At 40.2% G+C, this 14,884-nt stretch overlaps 1 protein-coding gene across 1 annotated transcript; it reads right to left on the reverse strand.

Moving 5' to 3' along the window:
* Positions 1-1,548: 1,548 nt before the first annotated feature.
* Positions 1,549-14,599, reverse strand: nfatc2ip (nuclear factor of activated T cells 2 interacting protein). The gene is made up of 9 exons (XM_061711667.1): positions 14,572-14,599; positions 9,870-9,941; positions 9,696-9,741; positions 7,373-7,502; positions 6,266-6,349; positions 4,220-4,490; positions 3,249-3,393; positions 1,976-2,067; positions 1,549-1,893 (listed from the first exon to the last, which is right to left on the reverse strand). The coding sequence occupies exons 1-9, from the start codon at positions 14,581-14,583 to the stop codon at positions 1,741-1,743; spliced, it is 1,005 nt and encodes a 334-aa protein (XP_061567651.1). The 5' UTR covers positions 14,584-14,599; the 3' UTR covers positions 1,549-1,740.
* Positions 14,600-14,884: the final 285 nt, after the last annotated feature.

The raw sequence follows: 14,884 nt of genomic DNA on the forward strand, positions 1-14,884 counted from the left end.
CCTGGCAGAGCTCTCCGTTCTCAGAGTGCAGGTTTACTCGTAGTTCCTAGAGTATCTAAATGTAGATTTGGAGGGCGGGCGTTCTGCTATCAGGCGCCACTACTATGGAACCAACTTCCAATCTGGGTTAAGGGGGCTGACACCACCTCCACCTTTAAAACTAAACTTAAAACATTTCTGTTTAGTAAAGCCTATAGTTAGTGTTTAGTAAACCTCTAGCTGGTGTTGGTAAATCTCTAGGTAGTGTAAACTTTAGTGTGTCAGAGTCGCTCCTGTAGTTTCTTGTGCTGGCCCCCCCTTCTCCTCCCTTTTCTCTCTTTTGTCCATGTTGCAGCATCCTTTGCCGGACACCGGAACCTGCAGGTGGTCGTGGGTGGCTTGTAGCTTGCATTACGGAGCACAAGTCTTTCCCCGACCCTGCACCCCAACCTGGGACTTGCTGATTGGGCCGGAGCTTCGGGAGCTGTGTGCTGGCCTGCGGTCCCCACCCCTGGTCATCCCGTTGCTGCCCCCCCCTTCTCCTCCCTTTTCTCTCTTTTGTCCTGCAGGTGGCCATGGGTGGCTTGTAGCTTGCATTACGGAGCACAAGTCTTTTCCTGACCCTGCACCCCAACCTGGGACTTGCTGATTGGGCCGGAGCTTCGGGAGCTGTGTGCTGGCCTGCGGTCCCCACCCCCGGTCATCCCGTTGCTGCTTCCACCTGCCTGCTGTGCTGTTGCCGTCCCTGACCCACCAGTCTGGCCCTCGGCAGGAGGGTCCCCCCTTATGAGCCTGGTCCTGCTCAAGGTTTCTTCCCTCCTAAAGGGGAGTTTTTCCTTGCCACTGTTTGGCTTAAGGTTTTTCTCCCACTAGGGGAGTTTTTACCTGCCATTGTTTATGTAATAACTGCTCGGGGGTCATGTTCTGGGTATGGGTCTCTGTAAAGCGTCTAGAGACAACTCTGTTGTATTAGACGCTATATAAATAAAATTGAATTGAATTGAATTGAATTGCTTGGCGGGAATTGATCACAAATTCGTCTGATTGGAGTCGCCATTGATGAACCAGAGGCTAAAGGCAGACGGAAAATTACTGAGTCTGTTCTTTTCAATATAATTGTTGATTCTATAATCTGGCCTTGACAGGGCGGTTTTGGCCGATCGCTCTGGTCACAATCTCCCTGGTGGAATGTAAACAAGGTGACTCTGCCCCCACTAGCCCTCCCCTCTCAGGAACATCTGTGGACCTGTTTCAGAACTGACCGAGCCGTCTGATAACATCAAGGACATTGGCTGAGGAGCAGCTCTGAGAGAAGTTCATGGACTCATCGCTACACACACTTACTGATAAACACACACACCCCCTCAACTCAACGCCTTACCGGCTACTAAGTCTGTGATGATGATGTAAATTTGACATGTGCTTTCTGTGCACTTTCTCACTGTGTACTTATACACAGTGTGAAGATGCCTCTTTTTCCCTCCTCCATCTGGAACCTGGTCCAGGTTCCAGGTTCCAGGTCTCGGTCTCGTCACCAACACAAAGACGAGTCGACAGTTTTTTGCTTCTGCAGAAATTTATTTATCAGAACAAATAAAGTTTATACAAATAAAATTACAACAAAACGGAAGACGGAGGACGGGGGACCGGGCCCGGTCCAGGTCCAGGTTCAGGTCCAGGTCCAGGTCCAGACCTCCCGGGACCGGTTCAGGTCCAGGTTCAGGTCCAGGTCCAGGTCCAGGACCGGGTCCAGGTCCAGGTTCATGTCCAGACCTCCACGATGTCCCCGTCCTCCATGTCCAGCTGCGCCGGCGTCTCGCTGCCTGAAACTTTGGCTCCGTCAAACAGGAAGTTAGCGCTGGACAAGCTAGTGGTGGCTAGGTAGCGGGAGAAGACGGAGGACAGGGGGGCGTCCTGGACAAGAGAAGAAGAAGACGGGTTAGGGGGGGACGGGGGGGACGAGTTAGAGGGGACGGGGACAGACGGAGACACCCACCCTGCTGATGCTGAACTGCTGCGTGGACGCCCGGTCCTTCCCCTGCAGACGGACCGTGATGCTGCTCTGGTCCGCCGCCATGACAACGCACTCTGGAGACAAACGGGGGACAGGGGTGAGACCTGGACCTGGACCTGGACCTGGACCTGGACCTGGTCCTGGTCCAGGACCCCCTTTTTTTTCATTTTCTTTTTTTTATTTTATTTATTTTTTTTTTAAATTACATTTTTTTTATTAATTTATTATTATTATTTTTTTTAATTTAATTTAATTTGAGTGTATGCATGACCAGGAACCTCGGACCTGGAACTTTGGACCTGGTCCTGGACCAGGGGTCCCTTTTTTATTTATTTATTTTTATTTAAAACATTTTTTGTAATTAATAAAAAAAATTAAATTAATTTATGTATTCTTAGGATTAATTAATTATTTTTTTAACCAATTAATTAATTTAAATTTTTTTTTCTTTGAATGAGTATATACATGACCTGGAACCAGTACTGGACCAGGGGCCCCTTTTTTAAATTTCTTTTTTTCCCTTTTTTTGAAAAGAGAAATTTTAATTAATTTATTTTTTAAATAATTAATCATTTTCTTTAATTTATTTATTTATTAAAAAAATAATAATTAATTTCAATTATTTTTTTTTTTTAATTTTTTGTTTGAATAAGTGTATGAATGACCTGGGACCTGGGACCTTTTTTCTTTTCTTTTTTTTTTTTTATTAAAAAAAATGTTTTAATAAAATTATTTTTGTAATGAATTTATTTATTTATTTTATTTATTTATTTATTAAAATTGTATTTAAATAAATGAATGAGTGTATGCATGACCTGGAACTTCGGCCCCGCCCCCTACGACTCACCGATGATGTCAGTGATGCCCCGCCCCCTACGACTCACCGATGATGTCAGTGATGCCCCGCCCCCTCACCGATGATGTCAGCGATGCCCCGCCCCCTCAACGATGATGTCAGTGATGCCCCGCCCCCTACGACTCACCGATGATGTCAGTGATGCCCCGCCCCCTAGGACTCACCGATGATGTCAGCGATGCCCCGCCCCCTCACCGATGATGTCAGCGATGCCCCGCCCCCTAGGACTCACCGATGATGTCAGTGATGCCCCGCCCCCTCACCGATGATGTCAGTGATGCCCCGCCCCCTCACCGATGATGTCAGCGATGCCCCGCCCCCTCACCGATGATGTCAGCGATGCCCCGCCCCCTACGACTCACCGATGATGTCAGTGATGCCCCGCCCCCTACGACTCACCGATGATGTCAGCGATGCCCAGCCCCGCCTCCAGCACGGTTGCCGTGGCGACCAGCTCCTCGTCCCCCTTCAGCAGCAGCAGGCGGGGGGGCGGGACGTCCAGGATGATTGACAGCTGTCGCAGCACGTCACTCAGCCGCGTCGACTGGAAAAAACAAGTTCAAGTTTTCATACGAGGATTCACTCTTTTAGGAAAAACACACACTCTGTTAATTAATATTAATATTAATAATTAATATCCACCAAACACATTCAACACTTGAATGATGTCATTATTGACCATATGAGGGAGTGTGTTGTTGTATTTATATGTATGTGTATATATATATATATATATATATATATATATAGGGTTATGTATATATATATAATATATAATTTTTTTTAAAATAAATTGTATGTATATGTATGTATAAATGTATATTGTATATAAATATTTTTTATTATTATTATTAATTAAAAAGAAATATCGTTATGAAAAGTTAAAAAAAGGGGAAAATATTACGGAGTATAAGGGCCAAACTAAGACAAAAAAATTTTGGGAAATTACGAGAATAAAGTCGTAAAATTACGAGAATAAAGTCATAATGTTGCGAGAATAATGTCGTAACGTTACGACTTTATTCTCGCAACAATATGACTATATTCTCGTAATTTTAGGCCATGACTTTATTCTCGTAACACTACGAATTTATTCTCGTAATATTATGAATTTATTCTCGTAATATTACGAATTTATTCTCGACATATTAGGTTTTGACTTTATTCTCGTAATTTTACGACTTTATTTTCCTAATTTCCAAAAATTGTTTTGTCTTAGTTTGGCCCTAATACTAACTAGTCGTTATAAATATATATTAAAAAAAAAGTTTTCTGAGCGCCACATCGATACCAAGCCCCTCCCCCACCAGACCCCGCCCCCGTTAAGCCCCGCCCCCACTAAGCCCCGCCCCCGGTTTCCCAGAACGCACCGGGACGACGGGAATCTTGTGGACGTCGGTCCTGCAGCGAATCTTCAGGGGGATCTGCCGGCTCGGGTCCTGGAAGGAGGACACGTCCTCCACGTCCTCCACGTCCTCCACGTCCACAATGTCCACGATGTCCAGCGAGGACGACGACCGCCGGGACATCTGGGACACCTGGGACGTCTGGGACGCCCGTCTCCCGGGACGTCTGGTCCTCCGGGGCTCCGGTTCTGGGGACAAGACGGAGCTGACGGCTCGAAGCTTCTTGTTCACCTCGCTGGGGACGAGAGGAGACACATGAGGACATGAGGACCAGGAAGTTGAAATTTCGAGAATAAAGTTGAAATTTAGAGAATAAAGTCAAAATTTCGTGAATAACGTCAAAATTTTGTGAATAACGTCAAAATTTCGAGAATAACGTAAAAATTTCGTGAATAACGTAAAAATTTCGTGAACAACGTCAAAATTTTGTGAATAACGTCAAAATTTTGTGAATAACGTCAAAATTTTGTGAATAACGTCAAAATTTCGTGAATAACGTCAAGATTTTGTGAATAAAGTAAAAATTTCTTGAATAACGTCAAAATTTTGTGAATAACGTCAAAATTTCGTGAATAACGTTAACATTTCGTGAATAACGTCAACATTTTGTGAATAACGTAAACATTTCGTGAATAACGTTAACATTTCGAGAATAACGTCAAAATTTCGTGAATAACGTCAAAATTTCGTGAATAACGTCAAAATTTTGTGAATAACGTAAAAACTTCGTGAATAAACTCAAAATTTCGTGAATAAACTCAAAATTTTGTGAATAACGTCAAAATTTTGTGAATAACGTCAAAATTTCGAGAATAACGTAAAAATTTCGTGAATAACGTAAAAATTTCGTGAACAACGTCAAAATTTTGTGAATAACGTCAAAATTTTGTGAATAACGTCAAAATTTTGTGAATAACGTCAAAATTTCGTGAATAACGTCAAGATTTTGTGAATAAAGTAAAAATTTCTTGAATAACGTCAAAATTTTGTGAATAACGTCAAAATTTCGTGAATAACGTTAACATTTCGTGAATAACGTCAACATTTTGTGAATAACGTAAACATTTCGTGAATAACGTTAACATTTCGAGAATAACGTCAAAATTTCGTGAATAACGTCAAAATTTCGTGAATAACGTCAAAATTTTGTGAATAACGTAAAAACTTCGTGAATAAACTCAAAATTTCGTGAATAAACTCAAAATTTTGTGAATAACGTCAAAATTTCGTGAACAACATCAAAATTTCGTGAATAACGTCAAAATTTCGTGAATAGCGTCAAAATTTTGTGAATAACGTAAAAATTTCGTGAATAACGTCAAAATTTCGTGAATACAGTCAAAATTTTGTGAATAACGTAAAAATTTCGTGAATAAAGTCAAAATTTTGTGAATAATGTAAAAATTTCGTGAATAACGTCAACATTTCGTGAATAACGTCAACATTTCATGAATAACGTCAAAATTTCGTGAATAACGGAAAAATTTCGAGAATAACGTCAAAATTTCGTGAATAACATCAAAATTTCCTGAATAACATCAAAATTTTGTGAATAAAGTAAAAATTTCGTGAATAACGTCAAAATTTCGTGAATAACGTAAAAATTTCGTGAATAACGTCAACATTTCGTGAATAACATAAAAATTTTGAGAATAACGGAAAAATTTCAAGAATAACGTCAAAATTTCGAGGATAAAGTAGAAATTTCGAGAAAAAAGTGTCTACAGGTGTCCTGGTCCTGGTGGACACCTGTCTACAGGTGGACATGATGAGGACATGATGAGGACATGATGAGGACATGAGGAGGACATGATGAGGACATGAGGAGGACATGAGGAGGACATGAGGAGGACATGAAGAGGACATGATGAGGACATGAGGAGGACATGAAGAGGACATGATGAGGACATGAGGAGGACATGAGGAGGACATGAGGAGGACATGAAGAGGACATGATGAGGACATGAAGAGGACATGATGAGGACAGGTGGACAGGTGTCCGTGTCTCACCTGATCTTCCTGGCGACTCTCCTGGACTGGATCAGGACGGGACTCTCCGGGGGCGGGGGGGACGGGCAGCGGGCGGCGTCCTCCCTGAGACACGGAGACATTTAGAGACAGAAGTGACATCATCACAGGTGTTTATGGGGGACAGGGACATACGTGTGTCTCCGTCCTCCCTGAGACACGGAGACTTTTAGAGACAGCAGTGTAATTAAAGCTGCAGCAGCGATGAACGGATGAACGGATGAACGGATGAACGGATGAACGGATGAACAGATGAACGGATGAACAGATGAACGATGAACGGATGAACGGATGAACGGATGAACAGATGAACGGATGAACGGATGAACGGATGAACGGATGAACGGATGAACGATGAACGGATGAACGGATGAACGGATGAACGATGAACGGATGAACGATGAACGGATGAACGGATGAACGATGAACGGATGAACGATGAACGGATGAACGATGAACGGATGAACGGATGAACGGATGAACGGGCCCTCGCGCCTGCAGTTTTCACCAATAAAAGTCAAGGACTCTAAACCAAGTCCTTGACTCTTTATCACAACCCGTTCAAAAGTTCTGGCAGAAAGTAGGAACTATTAAATATGGACCAATCAGATACTAGAATCACTTCCTGTTTAATGTTAAAGTTAAAGTTTGACGCGTCGAGACGGCCACGCCATTTCACCAAAACTCACAATTTTGATAACGGCCGTCGTGGTGAAGGGTGGCGCTAGAGAGTCTCATTTCTTTAAAGGAGCCTCATGCTCCTTTAAAGTATGACGCGTGAAAATGGCATAAATTGCTCCAAAATGACACGATTAATTCAAAATGTTCAAAATGGCCGACTTCCTGTTGGGTTTGGGCCATGGAGCCAAGAGACTTTTCTTTAAGTTGTGACATGATACAGGTGTGTAGCGATTTTCCTGCATGTACGTCAAACCGTATTGTGGGGCTTGAGGCACAAAGTTTTCTAGGGGGCGTATCCTACAGATAATTAGGGCCCTGGCACCGTCAGTGCTTGGGCCCTGATCATCACAAGTGTTAATGGGGGACAGGGACATACGTGTGTCTCACAGGTGTTAATGGGGGACATACGTGCGTCTCCGTCCTCCGATCAGCTCCAGGTCCGAGTCCTCCGAGTCGCTGATGTAGGTGGACGCCGTCTTCAGGCGGGACGACACGTCCCACCACAGAGAGTCCTCGTCCCCGTCCTGCACGCCTGGATCTGAGAGACCAGAGATTAGTGGACCTGGTCCTGGTCCTGTACCGGGTCCAGGACCAGGACCAGGTCCAGGACCCGGTACAGGACCTGGACCCGGTCTAGGTCCTGGTCCTGGACCAGGATCCGGTCCAGGACCGGGACACACCGGGTTTTTCCTGCATACAGCTCAGGAGGCTTAGGCCTCCCCCTAAGTTGGTGCCGCCCCAGCTAGGGATGGGCGGTATGGACCAAAAGTCATATCTGGATATTTTCTAGCTGAATGGCGATAGGGATGTTATATATATATATATATATATATATATATATATATATATATATATATATATATATATGTTAGGGATGGGCGGTTTGGACCAAAAAATGTATCACGATAATTTCTGGAATTTATCCCGATAACGATAAAAATGACGATTAAAAAAATACCAATTCAACTCCACCTTTGTATAAATCTATCTCACTCTCAGATCCTCCATGTTTGTTACACAAAAACCTCATCAATGGGAATTTATCCTTCCTTCCTTCCTTCCTTCCTTCCTTCCTTCCTTCCTTCCTTCCTTCCTTCCTTCCTTCCTTCCTTCCTTCCTTCCTTCCTTCCTTCCTTCCTTCCTTCCTTCCTTCCTTCCTTCCTTCCTTCCTTCCTTCCTTCCTTCCTTCCTCCTTTCCTTGTTTTCTCCCTTCCTTCTCCCCTTTCTTTCCTTCTTCCCTTCCTTCCTCTTTTCTCCCTTCCTTCCTCCTTCCTTCCTTCAAAAAATCAGTGTTACACAAAAACATCATCAACATGAATTTATCATTTTTACCGTGAGATACAAATTCTTATCGTGAGGATTTGTTTTGACGGTTTATTGTGAACGGTAAAATATCAAACATTCCAGAATGTTGATACTCGATATATATCAATATTTTTTCTGTGCCATAATTGGGGTTTCCCCCAAAGCATTATAGCATAGCATCTCTGTTAGCATGTCTGTTAGCATGTCTGTTAGCATCTCTGTTAGCATCTCTGCTAGCATCTCTGTTAGCATCTCTGTTAGCATCTCTGCTAGCATCTCTGTTAGCATCTCCGTTAGCATCTCCGTTAGCATCTCCGTTAGCATCTCTGTTAGCATCTCCGTTAGCATCTCTGTTAGCATCTCTGTTAGCATCTCTGTTAGCTTCTCTGTTAGCATCTCTGTTAGCATCTCTGTTAGCTTCATTTCTTAAAAAAACAGTCAGTTTTAATACAAAGCCTCGTGCCAAATGTCACACAGGTTCCTTTATTAACAGAGGTCTGCACAATATCAACATGTATAAAACACATGAAATAAAAATAAACTGCCTGCATATATAGATAAAAATGCTTCTTGAATAAAATAAAACAAATAACCCTTTCCTGCATAACAATTAAATTAAAATACACTGTAATTAATACAATGTAGACAGTAACAGGCAGACTTTTCCACTGAGGTTGACAGTTGTGCAAATAACAAAACATTTGTGCAAATCTCAAATAAAACATTCAAGTCAATTTGTCACAAAATAAGCTATAGCCTATCAAAATCGTAAAAAAAAACAAAACATTATTTTTTAATCGATATAATCGATATTGTCTCGTACCATATGGCGTTTGAAAATATATCGATGTATATTAAAATCTGGATATATCACCCAGCCCTCCCCCAGCTGTCTTATTTATTAAAAAGGTTTACTCGGTATCAGCGGATCCAGGGTGTGATTTGCCGGTGGGGATTTCCCCCTCTGGTTTACACGTCCTACCCTCTGCTGAATTATTTATGCCTTCCTTTTTAGTAAATTAACATTCAGTTTTTTGCGTTGGAAACTTCTCTGGGGCTGCACGTTTGACAGCCCTGCTCTAAATGCTTGTTATTGGTTTTGTTTGTTGATATGAACACTGGCCTTGTTTGGTTAGTGTGTGTGTGTGTGTGTGTGTGTGTGTGTGTGTGTGTGTGTGTGTGTGTGTGTGTGTGTGTGTGTGTGTTGTTTCTTTCTAAATATTGTTTCTATGACATGTATTAGTTTTTATTGTCATTTGTTGCTTTTATTCCTTGTGTTCCTTCAGAGCAGCTGGTGAATTTACATTTATAAATGTTCATAAATGCACATTATTGTATTATTGTCCCTCTATAACAAATACATGAGAAATTAAATGAAATGAAATGAAATGAAATAAAATTAAATTAAATGGACCCGGGTCGGTACCTCCTCTGGAAAACACCGTCGGCTTCAGGTCCAAACTGCTGCTGACCTGCAGGACAAAAACACATTCAGGACAGAAACCACATTCAGGACCAAAACCACATTCAGAACCAGGACCGGGACCAGGAACAAACATTCAGGACCAGGTCCAGGTCCAGCACCAGGACCAGAACTGACCTGGCTGGAGTAAACCGGGACCGGAACCACCTCCGACGGGTCCAGGACTCTCCTGCGTTTCGGGGCCGGAACCTGAAACAGAGAAATAATAATAATATTAGCACTGGCGTCTTTGCATTAGGGGCCGGTGCACGGCCCCACCAGAGTGCGCTGCTGCGCAGGGGAACATTATGTGTCATTAAACAAGTTCATAATAAATTTGTCTCCAATTAAATGTCTGCAGTTTTCATTTGATGCAACTTAGTTTCATCTGCTGACACTTTTTGTAGTGTAACTGTGTGTAAATAGTTCTGCCTGATCCAGCCTCCTCTGTTTCCGCTCGGTGGGACACCGCGGAGATGTCCCCTCTGCCTGTGATGTTGTGAACCGGTGAAATGAACTGGTGAACTGCTGCGCGCGCCTGCGCGTGTACAGCGCACACTAGTGCTGGGCGGTATACCGGTTCATACCGAATACCGGTGTTTATTTTTCTTATGATATGAATGTTTCATATACCGTAATACCGGTGAGTAGCGTGCACAACGTTGGGAACGTAGCGCCGCTGGACATTGTTTGTGAGGGGACTGTTTAGCAGCAGTGATGCACCGATTGTTCGGTAACCAAAATTGTTCGGCCGAAAATGGTAAAAAAACACTTTGGGTGTTCGGTGGAATAAGTGGGAAAAAAACGAACAATTAATAACGGCGTTGTAAAATAAGGAAATAGACTGGCCGCTCCGTAACGGTTGCACCACAAACATAAATCGTTGGCCAACCAAAAAGTAACCACATGAGAATTTTACCAACATTCACCAGGAGGTGGAACCAAAACTACATAATGCTGGAAATTAAAACATGTTCAGTTTTTTATGTTCAATAAATATTTTCTACCTTGTAATTTTGTAAAAGATTTTTTTCTTTGAAAAGCCTAAATCAAATTTATTTGATTTGATTTGACAGTAAAATAGGCCATTCTAAGCCAATTTACTGCAGCAATTCCTTTCCAAATCATTAGAAAATGTGGTTAACACCCAGTTGTGCATGAAAAAAAAAAATAACGTGAAACCGATATCATTTTGAAAAATAACGTGATATAAATTTTTGGTCCATACCGCCCAGCACTAGCGCACACATTAGCTTAGACCGTGGGGCCGGGAGCTCAGGGCCCCAGAGCGCCTCTCATTGGCTGCTCTGAAGCAAAGGTGGGCTCTGCACATGCCATGCTAGCTCGGCTAATGCCGTCTATGGCTAATACGTACTTTGATTGATAGGTGACGTTTCATTCTTTCAAAATGAATGAAGTTGACTATTTGGTGATTGTGCGATTTAGCACTTTATCAATTGAGCAGAAGTTGGAAATAAAACGTTTGGGACCACAAGCCGGAAAAGACAAAACGAGGACATTTAATAAGGATTATCATTCCTCTTCAAGAAGTGATCGTCAACGGTGAGTCTAACAGATTTTTTTATAGTGGAACTGACCATGTACTTATATTCTTTGAATTATAGTGGACTTTGTGTAATGCGCAACTGGCGATACATGTGTGGTAGGGCTGGGTGATATGGACCAAAAGTCATATCTCGATATTTTCTAGCTGAATGACGATACTCGATATATATCTATATTTTTTCTGTGACATAATTGGGGTTTCCCCCAAAGCATTATAGCAAAGCATCTCTGTTAGCATCTCTGTTAGCATCTCTGTTAGCATCTCTGTTAGCATCTCTGTTAGCATCTCTGTTAGCATCTCTGTTAGCTTCATTTCTTAAAAAAACAGTCAGTTTTAATACAAAGCCTCGTGCCAAATGTCACACAGGTTCCTTTATTAACAGAGGTCTGCACAATATCAACATGTATAAAACAAATGAAATAAAAATAAACTGCCTGCATATATAGAATAAAAATGCTTCTTGAATAAAATAAAACAAATATCCCTTTCCTGCATAACAATTAAATTAAAATACACTGTAATTAATACAATGTAGACAGTAACAGGCAGACTTTTCCACTGAGGTTGACAGTTGTGCAAATAACAAAACATTTGTGCAAATCTCAAATAAAATATTCATGTCAATTTCTCACAAAATAAGCTATATCAAAATCATAAAAAAAAAATAAAAAAAATTTAAATCGATATAAACGATATTGTCTCGTACCATATCGTGTTTGAAAATATATCGATATATATTAAAATCTCCATATATCGCCCAGCCCTAATGTGTGGGTGTGGGGGGGGGCTCCCCGACGCTGATGGAGCTGTTCACCTGTCTGTGGTGCTGAAATGGCTGTTTGGCTGTGGTAAACTGTGTGTGGAGGCTTTGTATATTAATTGCTGTGTATTGTATGTGCACGTACACGCCATGCTCGTGCTCCACGATCTGTTCTCTCTCCGTTTTTAAAAGAAATCTAAAAGTAAATCTACTGTGTACATATTTATAAAATCCCCTGCTACATGACGGAGTTACTGGGAGGACTGGATGAATGATCGTACGTATTTGTATGTTTGATTGTCTGTATTGAAAAAAGAGAAAGCAAGTATAACAAAAAAGATTCAGGACTAAACTGATGGAACGTTGTGTTTCTGTGAAAGGAATCAGTTTATGGAACAATCTGAATAAAGAATAAAGAAAACAAAGAATCAAATCAAACATTACATTCAAAAGAACAATTAAAGGAAATAGAATGAAATATGTTAGTTAGTTTGATTGACGTCCCCATCGTCATTAAAGGTTTAAACATGGTTTGTTGTTGCTGAATGGAATTAACTGAATTGTAACTAAAAGGAATGTCTGTGTTTGTGTCGCCGGCAGATATTTTAGTTTATTTTTATTTTATCAATGAATGAAATAAAGAATACATAAATAAAAGATTGTAATGTCTATAGTTTTCATTTTCCTCACGGCACCACATTGTAAATGTCACTTTTCCCCCAAAAGCCTTCAATATGTTACTTTGGGGGAAACATTCATACATTACATATTATTAACAATGTCTGATTGGTCTTAATTATATACGTTTATCTTAATGGTTATGTATGAATAAACTAAACTTGAAACCCCAGACCTGTTTTGAATGAATGAATGAATGAATGAATGAATGAATGAATGGTTTATTTCGGACAGAATACATTGAAACATTTACATGTTCGTTTCACAAATAAAATAAAAGGTAAATAGAAATGTCCGAAAAAGGAGTAGGCTGAAGCCGAGGGCTTATTATCGCCTATCCTGTGCAGTGTATATCATTCGATGGATGATAATACACAAATAAGAAAAGAAATATATAAAAAGAAAACAAAGAGAAACTGTCATTGCATTATATTATATAAAAATAGTAAAACCAATAATGCAAAAAGGGGTATATAGTGGTGCTATTTTCATGTTAATCTATATTATTTTTCTGTATCCTTTATTTGAACATGGTTAAAATATATATATATATATATATATATATATATATATATATATATATGTACGTACGTACATACAGACAAGTAAAAATAAAAAACAGTGCAATATTCATAAATAAAAAACAAAAGCAAGTCAACAACGTCACATCAACCAAAACATGTTCAAAAGGATTAGGAAGTCGTAGATTTATGGAACTAACTCTTATTTATTTATTATCATCGTCAGCACTTTTACTAAATCTTATCCCAATGTAGAATAACTTTAACCAAAAGAGAAACTATTGTATTTTAACTTTAATGCACTGCAAAAACTCAGAATCTTACCAGGAATATTTGTCTTATTTCTAGTTAAAATGTCTCATTTTTAGTCAAAAAATGTCATTACACTTAAAACAAAAGTCATTACCAGAAAAATAACTTATTTGACAATTTTCACCTGATTCAAGTAAATTTTCACCTGAAATAAGTAGAAAAATCTGCCAGTGGAACAAGATTTATCTTCTCATTACAAGCAAAATAATCTTGTTCCACTGGCAGATTTTTCTACTTATTTCAAGTGAAAATCTACTTGAAACAGGTGAAAATTGTTGTTTTTTCCAGTGATGAGTCTTGTTTTAAGTGGAATGAGATTTTTTTTTACTAAAAATGAGACATTTTAACTAGAAATAAGACAAATATTCTTAAGATTTTGAGTTTTTGCAGTGTGTAAATATTTTGCTATTGCTGTACTTTCAGTATTAATACTTATGTAAATAAATATAAAGATGGATTCTTTATATCTTTTCTTAAATATAATCACATTTGAGCTGTTTTATTTCCACATTGTTCCATAGTTTTACTCCGCAGACTGAAATACAGAGGCACTTTACATAAATCATCATGTTTTTAAGGTCCTACAGTCACAAACTACGTAGTTTAGTTTAGTTTTCCGACTCAGTTAATCCGTAGATTTGTCTTAAAAGTTAAGAAACTAAAACAGTAAAGGCGGATTTATGGTTCCGCGTTACATCGACGCAGAGCTACGCCGTAGGTATGGCTTACAGTGCGCGTCGCCGCTCTGCGTTGGTGTAACGCGGAACCATAAATCAGCCTTAACAGTAACGGCTGCGCTTTTATTGTGAAGGTCTGCCGGTGAACGCCAACGATCAGGATTTCAGAGGAATAAGCCGCTTCTGTAGCTTAACGACTCAAATGTTCACTTTAACTTCAAACGTGGTTCATTAAAAAAGTGTTTTAATCTCTCCCTCGCCTCGTAATTTGCCGCTAAATGGTTTTAATCGTCGATAAAAGCGGCGGATCTGTCAAAACTCTTACCGTTTCCGCCATTTTCGTTTTCTCTCGTTGGCGCTTCTGCCGCGTTCACGGACCGGCGGATTTACCGGCTCCTCTTCCTCCGATCTGACCGGTGTTGCGTTCAAGTCCATGAAATATATAAGGGAAATCTGTTGGGAATAATATGTTTTGAGAACTTTTATCGAAATACATTTGTAGTTATAACTGAAATATCAACGAATACCAAAACAAACAGGAAAAATATATTTTTTAGATATATTTATTGAGGGCAATGATAAAAAATAAGATTTACAATAACAATAGAAATATCAATATTTACCACTTTTTTTTTTAC

Source organism: Cololabis saira, chromosome 21, assembly GCF_033807715.1.
Source record: "Cololabis saira isolate AMF1-May2022 chromosome 21, fColSai1.1, whole genome shotgun sequence".
Lineage (NCBI taxonomy): Eukaryota > Metazoa > Chordata > Actinopteri > Beloniformes > Belonidae > Cololabis > Cololabis saira.